This window comes from Nilaparvata lugens, chromosome 4 (genome assembly GCF_014356525.2).
Source record: "Nilaparvata lugens isolate BPH chromosome 4, ASM1435652v1, whole genome shotgun sequence".
In the NCBI taxonomy this organism is placed as follows: Eukaryota; Metazoa; Arthropoda; class Insecta; order Hemiptera; family Delphacidae; genus Nilaparvata; species Nilaparvata lugens.
The window spans coordinates 27,217,172-27,234,182 of NC_052507.1; the positions used below are offsets into that span (position 1 = coordinate 27,217,172).

The window sequence follows — 17,011 nt, forward strand, 5'->3', positions numbered from 1 at the left end:
GGTAAACTGGATAAAAGAGAACAAAAGAGTTGCATTCCCAGTTTGTATGCATGCATCTGTAAATTACATGAATAAATAAGCAAGAGTCTTGAAAATATTTTTCGTTAAAATGATGTGGGTCGAACCAGCGTCTATTTTTAACACAAGCTTCTCCTTATCCCAAGACATCCACACACAGCGCGGCACTGTTTACACAAGACGACAGCTACAAAGCTTCAACCGCTCAATTTTTCATAAAAAATATAGAGACTAAAAAGACATTAATGCTCCATTGACTGAAACCAGACATTCGAGAGTATTATAGCAATGGGAATACTCTTATTATTTATTATTTCCACTGATTATACTTATTTATCAGTGATTTCGAGAACAAAATGGAATCCTATCCCATCATCAAGCCTATTGTGTTGAGTGTATGTGAATCACTGCATACATAATGAGTCACTTCCATGAACAATGCATCCAAAATGAGTTTGTTCTCTGTGGGATGGTCGACTGCTAATGCATTTATGATTGGGTTCGCACACAAGTACTTGAAGTCAAACCTCTGTCAATCAGATATTAAAAATTCACTGTTTACAGTGGCATAGGAGTGAGTGATTAGTCGGAGTGATTTAGCCAATTCACTGTATTACTGAAATCCAACAAAGTGACATTTACATCAAAACTTTCTTTCTTCTTCAGCTCTTGACGTCATTTATTATTCATCTCGGCATAAAATCAATACATTTGAAGCCATCGGAAAAAGGGAAAATGTTTTCACCAACATTTTGAGTGAGCTCGACTATTTCTTATTGTATGGAAAACGCTCATCATTTCCTCATCATTCTGCTTGTTGTTTTTCTAGATTTTTGTAAACGTAGTCCCGATTTGTTTTGCATTGGATTTGTAAATATAATTTTTAGTATGTCAAGAATTTTTTGTAGATATGTAGATGGGGATGGAATCATAGACTGGCGATTTGAAAACTAGTCGATTTGCCGTTTTAGTTGGAGAAGAAAAGCAGAATATTCCAGTTTTTCTATTGCGTACAATGCCCACATAAGCTGTTTGCTTGTGCATGGGTTATGGAAAGTGCGAATGTGATTTGATAACATTATCAAACGTCCATGCCTGCCCGCGGGACTCGAACCCATGACTAGTTGGCCAATCTTTCCTATGATATTCACCTAACACCTTCGCCTTCCAAGAAAGACGTTGGAATAATTGTGCATCACTTTCATTATTCTTATTGCTATTTGTGAACATTGAACAAATGCAAATAACAGATTTCTTGTAAAATCACAAATGGCCAGAGTAGATCGAAACTAGTCGTTAAATGTTTTTAAAATGTTGTAATAAAAGAGCACCACCAGTTTTATATTGTTTTTATTAATCAGATTTCTTGTATTTGCGCTCTTTATCCTTGTTCAGGAATACAATAAGAATAGTTTCAATATCAGCCAGTTTTCAATATTCCTGATAATAAATATTTATTCCAATAGAATAATCAATGTTCTGAAAATGTCGCGTTGTGGTACAGCATGTAGAAATTTATCATTGGCGATGGAGACATTTATATTATAAATAACTCGTTCAATCATCTGTAATTATCTATCATTAATGTTAAAATAAACTTGTAAAATAATGTACTTATTAGCTTTGTGTGAATGAATGGGGAATGACGCTTTGTTTAACCTGAGCAGAGGTGGAATGAGAGCGTCCCACTGTGAGAGCGATCGATCCTATCACTAGTTCTCTATCAGCTATGAGTATCTGTATTAGAATTTTTCCAGAAAAACTAGAGTTAAAAGCAAATTCAAATCCACTAAAGCTGCTACTAGTAGGTTTGCCTATATTCTATAAAGCGTGCAATCGGCTCCAAGCGACTAATGGATTCCATGTTGGAATATTGAAAGCGATGCGCTCTCTTGATAAAGTTACCGTTGACTGAGACTTTGCACTCATCGTGGCTGGTGGCGTCTCAATTCACTGGGTTTTCTCTTCTAATGGATTGCAGTGACAGTATAGCAGCGCACTTGTGCGTTGGAAACGACGAGCTCTACTGTTGTCAGGTCTGGAATCGATCAATGTTGTGACACAGAAACAGAGCCGACTTTCAAAAGTAGTTGGGCATCTCGTTAAGATCGGCAACTAAAACTAGAAGCGATCGCTCACATCATTCCTTCACTCTTGGAAACAGCTGTGAATTCCTCCCCCTGACCTGCGCAATGCCCACTGACCTATATAGCTGGCGACTGCCGTCTCACAATAATGCCAAGATATCAACAATAATTGTTATTGAGTTTCAAGTCACGTGTGTTGAAGAGTTCTTTTGAATTGATGATCCAAGTACTCGGATGACCTTCCCACTCAATCACTTACCTGGTGGTTCCATGTCCACCCATTAGTCAAAAATTCCCAAAACGTTAGCTCAGCGAGAAAAACCAGTAGAAATGGTGTAGTAATAATACATATTAGTAAAAATCTACCATCAAATAATGATGATGTACTCACCATCAATACTGATGAAACACTTTTGCAGAGTTCTTGTCTACTTCTTGAATTATTATTCAAGAAGTAGACAAAATTGGGACAGGATAAATTGGGATAGTTAAAATTGGGACAGGCTCTCTGATCTCAACATTCCTTATTTTCCAACTCGTTTTCTTGTATTACTTTAAGACTCATTTGAATAATAGAATCAGAGTCATCTCTTTTTAAAATTCACTCAACCAATCAATTTCACTTGTAAATCTCTTTGAGATTTGTGGAGTGTTCTTGGGAATGCATTTCAATTAATACCAAATTGATTTCCATCTTATTCCAAACTATACAATCACAGTCCATTATGAAGTATTATGTTTATTCAACACTCCCTCAATATTACAACTATTTCTTGAAATAGAATACTTTCTCTAAAAGAAGATGTGACTTGTTTACCCAGGCTGATAAGTTTCTATTATAAGCCTATATGAATGAACCTATAAAATACTCATGTTTATATTTTGTGTCATAAGAATCAGGTATTATGTGATGACGATGATGATTATCACGATGATGTTTCTTTCGAAATGGAGTTAATCGATTCTTGTTCACAAGGCCTGTAAAAGAAGTAGAACAGCGATGGAGCACGCTTGTTTTCATACTCTGTCAATAGTGTGACCTTGGAGACTGCTCAGAAACAACCGAGTTCAATAGGAGGAAGGAGTAAGGTAGGCAACCTGTTCAAACAAGAAATAGCCTGATACAAAAATTTATTATTCTACACATACTGTAAATCGATAGCATCAAAATTGCTGTGCTCTTGTGGTAATCTTTATAAAATGTTACTTTTTTAGAGTTTTAATGCAGTGACCAAATACAAATTTTTAATTCATATATTCTTTATTAATGTTCTAATACTCTTTAGCCTGATACCTCATAGCTAAGTATAGAGTATCAACTGTATCAAAATGTTTATGCAGATCAAATCACTTTTATTTTGACATCATACAATACTGATTACACTTTATATATTATCATGATATAATTTTTCAGATTATAATCCTTGATTATACCCTAAATTAGTTGGGCTTATTAAGAAGATAGATTTCCTTAACGATCGAACAAAATCGTCATCTACAATAACTGTTCAAAATAATGCTTGGGTCTATTGATGAAATCATTACTTGGATTTACATAATACTCTTATTTATTCTTCAAATGTGAAGAAGTTGTGAATTGTTAACTTGATTATAACCAATCCTTTGAAGTTTTGAGGTGAATCCATCTTGATTCAGAAACTTTTGTTTAATTTACATTCAAGTACAGTTGGAACAGGATGAACATGGCCATGATCAGGATGGATCATGATCTATTTATAACTTGCAACAATATGAAAGTAAATCAAGATTATGTATACTATAGATTCTTTTAAATTCTGTTAAGAGACGAAGGACTCAACAGATTCATTCTCAAGAGAAAATAACTTAGAAAGCCAGCTATATGCTAATTCTTAGAGTGGAAAACTTTGTTGATATATTGGCAAGCAACAGGTGTTTGTGGTTGCATGCTTTGTAAAGATGAATGCTGAATGAAAAGCACACATTTTCCTAGTCTGTGGTTAGATGGAACGAGACGTTTTAGTTTGAATGAACCTTCCACAATGCAATTCATGAATAGAGTTCAGAACTAGTCCTTTGATGGTAGTTCTATTTTGTCGGATCCACCATTTCCAGCCTATCACTCAATCTATTCCACTGTCTATCAATATGGGGATATATTAATTAGCTCACTGTTTGGCATAATTCAGAAATTCATCAACTATGGTTTTGATTAATTTCATGCTCCTTCAAACTCCTTATTCTTTGTTCGTGATACATAGCCCACCACATGATTTTTACATTCTGCTGATTGTAAGTTAATTATCATTTGAATAAACCTGAATGTTTTTAAATTACAAAATCATATCTTTGAGGCCCGGTCCAGACGCTCAAGTTTAGCTTCAGTCTTTTGCTCAAGCAAAAGTCGGAGCATGTAAGTCGTTGCGTCTGGACGGTAAAACGGATGGGTCTTCAAGCTTAAGTCGTCAAACTTAAAATGTATCGGCTGGGGATCTTTTCCCATCGAACCGTCCGTCTTTTGCCTATCCAACAAACCCCAAATCGCGTAAAAATGGAGATAGAGAAATTGTGATTTCAGATTCGGATTCAGCGCCCTCAAATTAATAAAATGCCTCACGAGTACTTGAAAATAAGCAAGTTTTTTTATCGATTGTATATAACGCCATTCAACTCTTCCTTTTCTTTCTTGATTCTCATGATACTCTCAGAATTTGATGTTGATATTACGATTTACTATCATGATATATACTATATTGTTGATAAGAATACTATCTACAAAATTTCAATCCATTTACAATCACTGTGTCTCGAGATATGACATGTAAACAAAGCGATTTAGCGATTAACAGTAATATTTTTGTCATTATGTTGTTAAATATAGCATTATCCAGTTGAATCAGCGAAAAAATATGATATAATTATTACTCATCTACCGGATATATATGTCAACCGTATACAATTCTGACTCAATGAACCATATCACAATTCATATTGAAGTGACACATAACCTCTAGCTACTTTGGACTGTTGTAAAAATTAGAATTGGAACTGTTTTGGACGTAAGTTAGCCTGTGGTACTTTTCTGTTGTATAATATTCTGAATAATTGAATAAATAAATAAACATATCAAGAACTGAACTTGTGAGCACAAAAATAGGAAAACGAACGACATGAGACGGATGCGTGTGGACGCACTTTTACATCAGTCTTTTGCTTGAACCAAACGTTCCGTCTTTTGCTTGAGCATCTGGACCCGGCTTAGTCTCACTCCATCAAAGTAACCTTCAAAAAAATTACATGAATACAGCTTCGAGTCTTCTCTTCAATCTCATGTACGTAAATTCACAGGAATTACCCGATTCTCTCCTACTTATAATAGTATGAGATAATATCTTCCTTACATTATTAAAATAATAAAATAATATTCTATATGCTTATCACTCATCACTATAGGATGTGGAATCTATCTGAAAAACGAGTATTTAGTCCGTTTCAAATCTAAAAAATGTTGATCTTCGAATTAAGGTAAATTGAACTGCAAAATTGACCTGTTTTAACCGCCAAAAAAGTGAATTTTTCCCAAATCAAAATTAATTTCATATTTTCTAATAGATCATGATAAAGCGAGAATGATAATTTCAGTCCTTCAATAATAAATAGATCTCTAGAATCTAGAATCTATTTTGTATGTGTATTATCAGCTCCATATAAGGCAGGCAGAATACATTGGGTCATGCAACGGCTGAAAAATAGTGTGACATTCGTGGCGAGTAACATAATACATAATGGATTGCTCCCATTTTCAATCAGTAGTCATGGACCCTTGAAGCAACGACGTCAGAGAATGTCATGAGAACCCGGCAACGAAATAACGACCCCGAATGTCAAAGCATGACTGAATCAACAACAATCAACTGTCTGCATCAATTTTCCCAATTGAGGAGGAGCAATCGAATGATCACGCTATACGGCCGAGTGCACTGACCTTGCGCACTTATAAATATTAATTCCAACTGCAATTATTGGCTTGGAGCGCAATCATTAAACAAACTTGTTGCAGAATGATGTTGTGGCCAATCGTTATAGAATTATTTATTGATCGCAAGTAGTCTGATACATTGCTTCAGATAAACTATTTTTCAAAACCTATAGCAATCTAACTTTGAATATTTCCACCGCTGAGGCCAGTGCCTTCATACACATAACATGCTATACAATTTATCAGCTTAATTATCTCAAAGTAGCTACCTGCACACATGGCATGAACCACATAGATATCAAATACTCTATTTATCTCTTTCCTGTATAGGGCTACTTGTAATATAAATATAAAGAAAATAAAAATCTCAGTACCCTTTTTTAAAATATTTTATCACAACATGTTTCGGTCATTTATGTCATTTTTGCAATTAAAGTTTATCACTTGAAAATGGCATGAATGACAGAAACATGTTGTGATAAAATATTTTAAAAAAAGGGTACTGAGATTTTTATTTTCTTTATATTCAAATACTCTATCTCTATTATGTACCACAACATTTCACAGAGTGCTCTGTGAAATCTTATTTCCTCTTGTGTTCGTTCTAATTACAACTTTTCAGGAAATCAGTGCAATTAAAGTTTATCTAGACATTCCTGCTTGACAATAATGAGCAAACCAACAAACAGTATTGCATGAACGATGTCCAACTGTCCCAATCACTCTTTCGCATGATTTATTCAGGATTCCTGAAGAATTCACTTGTGAGGGGGATAGGCAGAAAATAACTAGGCCCTTTGGATGGATAAATTTTGGGAGAATAAAAATATGTTAAATAATATTAAATTGGTGATCATGGACACGGAATGTAAGTACTAGACAGAAATGACTATCAATTTAATATTAACTTTCTATCAACAACTATTTCTATCAATGTCACATTTATGAAAAATAGTTCAGATCTCCCTTGAGGAAGTGAACCAATCCCTCCTCTCGAAAATGGTTCAATGGATGAGATTGAACAAGCCATGATGATCTCCTATCTGTAGAAATACAAAAAGCCTCAAGAATATCATTGCTATCTGTTGACAGATGAAAAGACATCAAGGCCTCAAGGCACAACATGTCTTGCAAAAAACAGTGCCACGCTCTAAATCGGAAATAAAGATAAGAAGGAGTGAACAAGAGAGAAAAATAATAGCAGTGAGATTTCCCCAACGAGAGAGAATTGAGGAGTGAAAAGCCAGGATCCATACAAGTTCCAACAGGAAATCCTAAGAAAATGTTTTCCTGGAGCTGAACTGAACATTGAACTGAATAACTTTGCCAGCCTATCAACAAGTGTCTAGTACAAGTTGTGATCAATTCAACTCAAAATTCAACAAGTTGGAAGTGAACTAGTGACACAAAAGACCTTTGACAATAGTTTTCGAACTCTCCATCTAGTGAGTCTTCAGCCAAATAGAGAAATCTTGTCAAAAACAAAAACACACCAATATACTTCTGAATCTTCTTCATTATGAATTTCGTGTTATTCTAAAAGTTTTACTTCTAAATCTTACCAGGTTTGAAATAACGTTTTTTGACAGCGTTTTAAAAGAGTTTTTTTTTAACATACGTTTCCATCTCATGGTTTAAACATAACATGAGTCAAATTCATTTTTGGGGATGAATTCATTTTTACCAACAATGAAATGTATTAAATTCATATTCTCATATCTGGTGTCACTTATTAATTATGTGTCTCATTGCTTTATTTTCATTTTATCTACGTTCAACCTCTTGGATTCTCTCATCTTATCGACTAATAGGCTTACAGTCATTTCAATACGTCGTTATAATGTGATTATTCAAAACTTAATCTATGTATAAATATATTTTACTCTGCTCTCCCATTGAAACTCTTTTGCAGTAAAAAATATTATATTGATTTTATAGAAGGAGCTGCGAGAGGTTTTTCGAATCCAATTTGACAGAGGTATTAGTGTTGTAGAGCTTCGTTCAATCCACCCACTCTGAACGTTGGGAATATGCATAACATAAAAAAAGCATTCGTAGAGCATGAATTAGTTTCTTATTTTAAACATTCAAGAGTTTAAAATTGGAGTTAATGATAATTAGTTAATGATAATTTGAATTCTCATCAAGTTTAAATCATTCAGACTGAGAATTATGTTACAATCCTTTTCTTCATTGATGATACCCTTTCTATGAGAAAGAGTAATACTGTCGGTAAAGCAATCTGCCTTGCCAAGCAAGATCACAAAGTCATATCGAATTAGACTTTGAAGAAAAAACTTAGCGGCACTGCTTATCATATCAGTAGGCATAGTGGAGATGCTGTTTTACATGAGTTTGAACTATTCAATCTTAGAAATGATAATCTTTCCTGTAGTTTACAGTATAAAACGCAGCAAAAATTGAAATGATCAAAAGTCAACTTTCCTTGACAAATGATATCGTTGATTGAAAAGGTGGAACGTGAATTAATCATTGACTAATTCTGGGTTAATAGACGCAAACAAAGATGAACTCGTCCGGAACATGGTTTCGTATCGATTGCATCAATAAAAAGTCGCTTCCAGATTAAGACCGAGAAGGCCGTGAATTATTGAATGCTTAACTAGAGTGACTCCTCCCACCCATCAAAGTGGAACAGTGCAGACTGCAGGTGCTGACACCAACTGTTGAACTTATCAACGGAACATCAAATACCTTCCGACCAGTGACTTGTGATTACAATTATTGATCAAACTCTCTTTAATCGTGAATCACTAAAGGAACATGAGGAAGCAAATGAACAAATCTAACTCGTCGTAGAGGAGAATAAGCAGTTTCACATTCCAATAATAGTTGGGAATTTTACGGATTATTAAAAACTTTTTTAAAGTTAATAATTCTCTACAGATTAATCTCTCGCTATATGAAATCCCACAACAAATATTTAAAAAATTCTATCAAGACGCAACTAATTGTTTACAACACTTTAAAGCTTTAAGCTATCGCCTGTTTCCTAATTTCATTATTGTCATGCTTGTGTGCTGATAAATGAATAGGCTACATGAATAAGAAGAGTCTTGTAAGCATCGCTTCACGGTTTTACTACATGTAGGCCTAAAAATTCCATCGTCAAATATTATTTGATCAATTTAGAGTATTAACAGCAAGTTCTACAGAGTCGTTAACCCTGAGAACTGCCCGCCGACCACTCAAAGTAATCTTTACTCTTAAATTTACTAGCAATCCACTTATAATTTACTTGTAATTTTACCAATTTGTCAACGAATTTACTGTGGTCATGGGTTCTATTTTCATATTTCATTCAACCTGGGATACTAGCTGTCTTCCGCTACTTACTCACACACAGGTCACGAAACGCATCATGATCAACAAATAGAAAAGAAAGGTTACAAATAAGCATTCCTGGAAACTAGTTCCAAAAATATTGAAATCAGCAAAATGTTATCATATCAATCCAATTTCTCTGCCTCCGCAGTAGGTATACTTTTTCTTATATTTGAAAGATAGTTGATGTGAAGCTCAACGATGCGCCAATTACAAGAGCTGCAATCACACAGATCCCTCCCTCAGGAGTCCCCGAAACAATGGGCAGAAAAGTCGAAAAGCAGACGTGCACAAGCCGTGATAAATGACAATAGGCAGTCACTGCAAAAGGGTCGCTTGGGGTTTAGAAGAGGCCTGGGGGGGGGTCGAGTCGATGGCGTCCAAAGGGTGCAAACAACACAAAACCACATTCCTCCACTTTTGTATCCAGTAAATACTCTCTCTTCTCGATGCTCTCTGCAAAACCATCTAATACTCAAATAGCCCTTTTCAAACAAATAGCTCATTCAACAAGAGCGTATGGTATTCAAAGAAGGATGATGATAGCTGGAGCCTGATCCACAGAATTTCATAAGAAATTTATCTTTTTCAAATGGTACATTCCACGATATTTATCGACTTCTGAAGTAGTATTTACTACTACTTAGATTGAACCGGCTATTTATATATTAGAACTGGCTCTTTTTGTTTTCAGGAATAGAAATCTTTTTTGTCAGGGACGGGTGACGCATGTATATAGTACACGTTTTAGAGACCTTATCTACCCGAATCATAGACTCACATTACTTGAGAAAGGCCCATATTACATGGTGATGACAATTTTCAATGCTTTGCCATATAGAATTTAAGAAAGTGCTACCCAAGATCTTTTCAAAGAAAGACTTAAATATAGTCTTTTGAATATTTGCCCATATAAAATTGAGGAACTTTTTGAAAAAATCTCCACTGAAGCTCAATGCTATATATATCCTAATATATATTATGTAATATGTATTATCATCCATTCATCTATTCATTCATTCTTCATTGTTTCTATTTATATTAAGTTGACGTTTCATACATCACTAGAGCTTTGCTCCATCAAGTGATTTCATGTGACAATTGTGTAATAAATAAATAAAAGAATTGGTCAATTGATGTTTTAGACTGTTCATAGAGAACTACATTCACTCGTTCGTTCGAATACTGGTTGAAGGGCAATACACTTATCTATTAGGCTTACAAATATTGTCAATTGGTGATGAAATCCCTCTGATTTTTGAAATACATAACAGCTATAGCAGAAAAGAGCAAGGACTCCAATACTTTTTGGGATTAGATTGTTTAATAAAAAGATAAAACATATACAAAAAAATACTCGAAAAATTTTACCTGCTTCATTCTAATAGTTCTGTTTTACAGGTTTCAAAGATGAAAATAGTAAAAATATTATTATTATCCCAAGTTTAAGCGTCAAATTGAATAGAATAATGGGATACGTAGCGAACTCTAATATGACTGATGAAAGTCCCGGTTATCCAAATTCTATTATTTCAATACTATTTTAGCAATCTTGAATATACAAGAAAATCAACAAATTTAGTAATTGAATGACGTCGAGATGACTGTAGTCCGAAAAGTATTTCTAATTCTTGGAAAAAATAACTCAATTCAACAAAATTCCCAAGTCAAGTGATTTCACCATTATCTTCGTGAATTTCAAGTACGAGAGCTTTTTCAGGGGAAAAAATATTTCTGCAATGATCTTACTTTACAATTATGATTCCACTTCAAAGACAGTGGGCTTGGAGAGGATATTGAAAGCACACTTGCTGAAACCGTGTTATCGAAAGTTTGCCCTCACGAAGATGTGAGGAGGTATCTGCCAGTTTTAGCGTTCATGCCTGCTTATCAGCTCTGAAATTGCTTTGATGTTTGAATCTCGGTAATGAAGGATGAGCCCTCAAGGCTCATCGCATCCTTCATCCGACCTCTTACATTATGGGCGCCCTAATAACAAGATTCATCTTGCGGCAGGCCACAGTTGCTCTCTACTTCAATGCATGTCTTCAATTCAATTAGGAATCACTTCATTCGTGGCAATTAGGTGTACCGTGCACCGTCTGCCAAATGGAGGCAAAGGGCGCCAGAGGCGGCTATTCAACTTATGATCCTCAATCTGTTATTTCTGAGCCATATACATTCAATGCTCCAGATTTCAGTGGCGATATGAATAAGGAATATAACAAGAGAATTCCGTTTTCATTCATTCGAAAACTATTCCACAAGCTTACGGTAATTTCAACTGAATAATAAACATCCATACTACTCAAAATAAATTATAGGTACGATAAAACTATGTAGTCAAAAAAAATTAACAAAACTATGTTTGGGCAATAATTGAGCAGTTGGGGTTGGGGCAGTACCTACTATTACTTAGTAATAGTAGGTATTGGTTGGGGAGAATGAAATGCCAAAAATATGTACAAAATTCCATCATTTTACAAATTCTTTATAATTTGCTCATTTATACCAGCAAATACTCGATTGTAAAATAATGGAATTTGGTACATATTTTTGGCATTTCATTCTCCTCAACTTCTCAATTATTGTCCAAACATAGTTTTGTTTATTTTTTTTTGACTCCATTGTTTTATCGTATGTTTTGCCACTATGCCACTATGCATTTTAATATTATTTAAATGATCGATTCCTTATTTGAACGTTAATATTGTTGGTTAAATCACTTTTCTACTGAATGAAAGCTATCCATATATGTATTACATGTCAACAAGATTTCTATTGAATGAATTTCGTACTTGAAATTATGCAAGTTCATTTCCTCTACAGTTACAACTAAACCGCTCATCTCTTATACAGTAACTGTAATTTTCTCTAAACCTCATTCCTATGCAATGAGAGTTTCTTTAAAGTATTCATTCACAAATTCCACTGTAACAATATTATTTGACTCGGAATTAAAAATTGAATTTTAGTTGTATTGTAGTTATTATAACATTAAAGTACATATAATGGAGATGTAGCCTATTAAAGTTATAATTGAGTTCGAAATTCTCAGAGACTGAAATTCTAATCAAACATTCATTGCAAACCAGAACATTCTCATTCAATATGGAAAATATTTGCTTTATGGAAGCTATCCATGTAGAGTTGCTTTCCTTCCATTTTGAGTCATGAAAAACATGAGCAATCTCCGTTGTGTTCCTCATTAGAGAGCATACGAATCTTTTGAGAGTTTTCTCTCTGAATATTGGTCTATCTTTGAGGACCAAAGTCAAACAACAATGATTTGGAAAAGAGCTTCAAAATGCACACAAAGGAGCATCAGATTCTACTATATTGTACATTGTGCTCATTGTTTCATTTTTGAATACGAAAAAGTATCAACTCGACTGTTGAAGTCCCTTTTACAATCATTTATCAACTACAACCTTCGTCAACTTTATTATTTGGTAATAGATAACCTATCTCCCTGATCAATTTCCAGATTCTACTTAATCGGAAGTCAACATGATAAACTTTTTTGAAATTGCAAGGGAACAAGAAGAACCGCACAATTTTCAACTCATCTCTCTAACAACTTCCGGCTTATTAATTTTCCTTTTCCATATTGTTTCAATCCGATTCCAAAGATAGAACATTCTTTTGCAACACTACGGTACTTCCAGATAGGAAAATACTCATTACATTATAAACATCTTGGATTAATCGCTGTTTTTATTGGATTCCATGAAGCATTCTTTTACAACAGACACTACTTGCAGTTAGAAAAATAAGGTGGGTGAGCCTGGCTCGTGTCCGCTACTGGTGATAGTAAGCCACAGCTGGAGCTTCTCAATTCGTTTGATTAAGTTGCTTGTTTTCATCTGAGCTGAAATTTGGATGGTGGCCAGCCAAGCCCCCTCATTGATGTGCGTTGATTTTGTAATTGAATAAGCGAACCAATAAAAACGTAATAATCAGATTATCACAGCTTATCTTTGTAATACTATAATATTGGAGGATAAAATTGGAACAGGTAGCAAGTAGATGAGTAGCTGGGACATTTTTATGTGCAAAATATTCCAGACAATACAAATATTGTGGTTGAAATGGATGCTCATATCTTCCCATAACTATCAAAATTGGAAATGGCACCAGATGAAGAGCTTCGTCATTGAGTTGAGAGTTTTATTACAGTATTCACTTTTCCTGATGGAAAAAAACATTCAAAATATTCTCCCTACTTGTTGTTTCAAGTTTCATAATTATTGAGTATTATTTATTTTGTCAGAGAATGATATGATTCTATTGAGATTATTCTATTCAAACCTCTTACAATGTTTATGATATTTACTCAGTAAAATGAAACTACTCAGTTATCAAGTTATTTCGAAAAAGTTTGATAATATAATTCAATCGGAGATATTTTCTTGAGCACATACTAAATTGATCAAAGTTGGACATAGTTGATAAAATTTGAAGATTGATGAGTGATTGGCAAATTAGTGTAAGCCGATTGGAGCGGAGTGGCCAATCTACAATGAAACGCAGAGGTAAGATCCTGATGAGCTTTCCCGGGACTTGAGTGAGTGTATAAGTGTATGTGTGTGATTAGGAACTGATAAATAATGGAGGGCGTGGTAGGAGCAGTCCAAGAAAGGGAAAGTGAAATGGTGTGCTGTGTGGCAAATGTCACGCCACCTTATCAAGTTAACACAATTACTTGTCTCTTCTTTTGGACAGTCTCAAGACTTTCATCTGAAAAAATAGCGCTGAGGAATTCAGCGGCCGCAGCAGAATACTACATTGGCGCCTTTCAATAATGATGAATTCAAGAATATCTGGATCGTATAACAGATTTTACATAATTTCACATTCATATTCCTTGATAATTACAAAGTCTATCATTTGTTATTGAATCGATGAATTTTTATTTTTTTATCGCACAGATAAAAATCGACGAATGTTGAAGAGAGTTATCCAGAAGGTCCTTCTCAAATTGAATTTTGATTGTGAACTCATATTACAATAAACTCAAGTTGGATGATTTTGTATAGAAGTTTGTATGGAAGTTTTTGACATAGAAATTTCTAGATAAGAAAATAATCTTGATCCTCTAGAAAAAAAAGCACATTCATTTTTTGTATAAATATAATTGATTCGAATGAACTTAGATATCAATGTTGAATGAGGGTTTATAACAATATATTATCAATGTGAATTAAGGCCATTCCAGAAAATCATCGATATGATTAGATATTACGTTCTATCGTTTATATCATTCAGACTAGTTAGTATGTAGTGGTATCACATTGGTGATAACTGAAGTCAGTGATAAAACACTCATGCAATTGCAAGTTATTGAATCTTATGGTTAAGAACGTATTAATAATACTTTTATGGATTTAATAATAATATACCTATTACTAAAAATAGATCTATTGAAATTGATAGAGCTATGATGCCAATTTAGATAACATTTTTAAAAACTTCATGATGAGTTGGAATAAATGTTTTTGGAAAGTTCATTTTGTTGGATTATTGGCAATTACAGTATCCATGTTTCATCTAATGAGTTTTCAAAACTTTAAACCTTTGGCATGATAATGTAATCAATATTCTACTTGTATGTCTTTATAACGGTTCAATGCTATGAATAAATTAACTTTTCATAATAAACAAGGGAATGAATAAGCTGCAGGTAGATTTATTATGTTAATTTTCAGTCATCAGAATCAACTCCCAGTTTTTTGAATTGAACATGCTGATGGAATGAATGGAGCAGTACTGAAATTAGAGTCCTGAAATTGACTGATATAAGAGGATATCTTGGATTGGTTTTGGAATTGATATTGATGTCAACTTTGTGGGTATTTTGAGAAAATCTCTCTGGAAGGAAACTATAAGAAAATTGCCAAGCTACTTTTCTCAATCAATGCCCTCTTGAAATGGGCTATGGGCCTACTTTATTTTCTCGAGGGAAGGAGTTGACTTTTGAGTTTTGTCAGTGGAAATGACATGAACAGCTTCTTGTTTTCATGCTTACCTTTTTCTCCTGAGGTGTGCTGATACTTCCACGCCGCCTCTCTTCAAAAGATGCCGGTTTATCGTTGGCCATACGGATCAGAGCGGGGTATTCTAGAGATCGAAAATATTTTCGAAAATCTAATCAACAAGTTTTGCTGTTATCACTAGATAGAAGAAAAGCGCGGGGACTTTTCAAGCTATTGCAATAAATTCAAAAACCGCGTCTCTCTTACAGAATCAACTTTCAGAGAAATACTTGGACTATCAATTTGATAGAAGTTTCAAAATAGAAACCGTTTTCTGTGTTGAATCTAATGGTTGAGAGTCGTAGAGACAAATTTCCTCTTTTTGATATATCGGAGACCGCACGTTGAGTTCTGAAGCGCGTATTGCTATCACCAGCCAAGAACGCTACTTTCCAAAACTTACATGAAGGAAGCTCACTAGAACGGTTTGAACCACTGCTGGAGAATTTGTATCTTTAGCTAAAATAGAATACCGTACGTGCTTTTTCATCTAATTATCCAAACTACTGTAATCTGTAATACTATAATTCATTATAGAAATCAACATTAATTGTGGACTGTAGATAGCTCAACGGATAGTCATGTGATTATTTGTAAAACACTAAGTTCACATGAACAGAAAGTCGAAGCAATAAAGAAATGGTTGAGGAATTTACTCGAGGAGCTCAAGATCAATAAATTATCATTAAATCAGCCAGCCAGGTCACTCGATGTTATTATTATTTTCTATCAAATAACAAAGAATAACAGTGAGTTTCATCTACATGTACAGACTTCACTTGATTTGATCATCAATCGTGCATGATATAAATTCATAATGGAGAGATGATGTAATTAGAATAAGCTAATGTTTACGATAATGTTTTTAAAATAAGCTGTAGCCCAAATGTTAATTTGACTCTTGGAGAGGAAATAGTTATTTTGTCAGTGTACTCCCTGTCTCTTTGATTCATATTGTTATAGTACTGTAGGAAGTGTGAGATTGAATTTTCGTTTTGTTTCATGAATTTTAATTTTAGTCATTTTAACGTCTCATTCTCTTCTCTAGACTATCGTGAATATTACAAAAGTATATTTTTGTATTGGTTTCTGGCCTCATTTAAAAAACGTAATAATTCTACTACTCAGAAAAATAAAGTAATTTTATTCATATTTTCAATTTTTGTTTTTTATTTATCTCTGTGATTTGAGTTTGCAATGTATTTCTGTAATTTGAAGTTATTTTCTGAAGAGGCCATAGGTCTCTTCAGATGAAGAGGCCTATCATCAGCCTCTTCAGATCTGGCAAAGGAAATAAAACAAATCAATCAATGAATCTACAAAGTGAATTAGGGTATTAGAATAATTATTATGACCATCAAATCCACAGTTGAATTGTTACAAACTCTGCACAGTTGTGGACCTATCGCAAAATGAGATCATTTGGCCATTGAAAAATAGGATCCTTTGAGGTTACGTTTTACAAAAGAATAGTCAAAAGTGACAATGGAGAGATGAACGGTCCCACAGTTTTAGGTGGGTTCCCAGCTGTCTTTTGAGGAAAATGGTCCGATGCAGTTTAGGCCTAC

The 17,011-nt window shown here is 34.1% G+C and overlaps 1 protein-coding gene across 4 annotated transcripts in view; it reads right to left on the reverse strand.

Annotated features, from left to right (window-relative positions):
- LOC111051880 (uncharacterized protein ZK1073.1) overlaps positions 1-15,848 on the reverse strand; it is a 52,758-nt gene extending 36,910 nt beyond the window's left edge. For 2 of the 4 annotated variants that reach the window (XM_022338457.2, XM_022338456.2), the window contains exon 1: positions 15,437-15,848. In XM_022338457.2, the coding sequence (XP_022194149.1) occupies positions 15,437-15,508 (72 nt within the window). In that variant the 5' untranslated portion in view covers positions 15,509-15,848. Of the gene's footprint in view, positions 1-1,923; positions 2,137-15,436 lie in introns of those variants that run through there. The other 2 variants (XM_039427236.1, XM_022338458.2) reach the window with 1 other exon arrangement.
- Between the last annotated feature and the right edge of the window lie 1,163 nt (positions 15,849-17,011).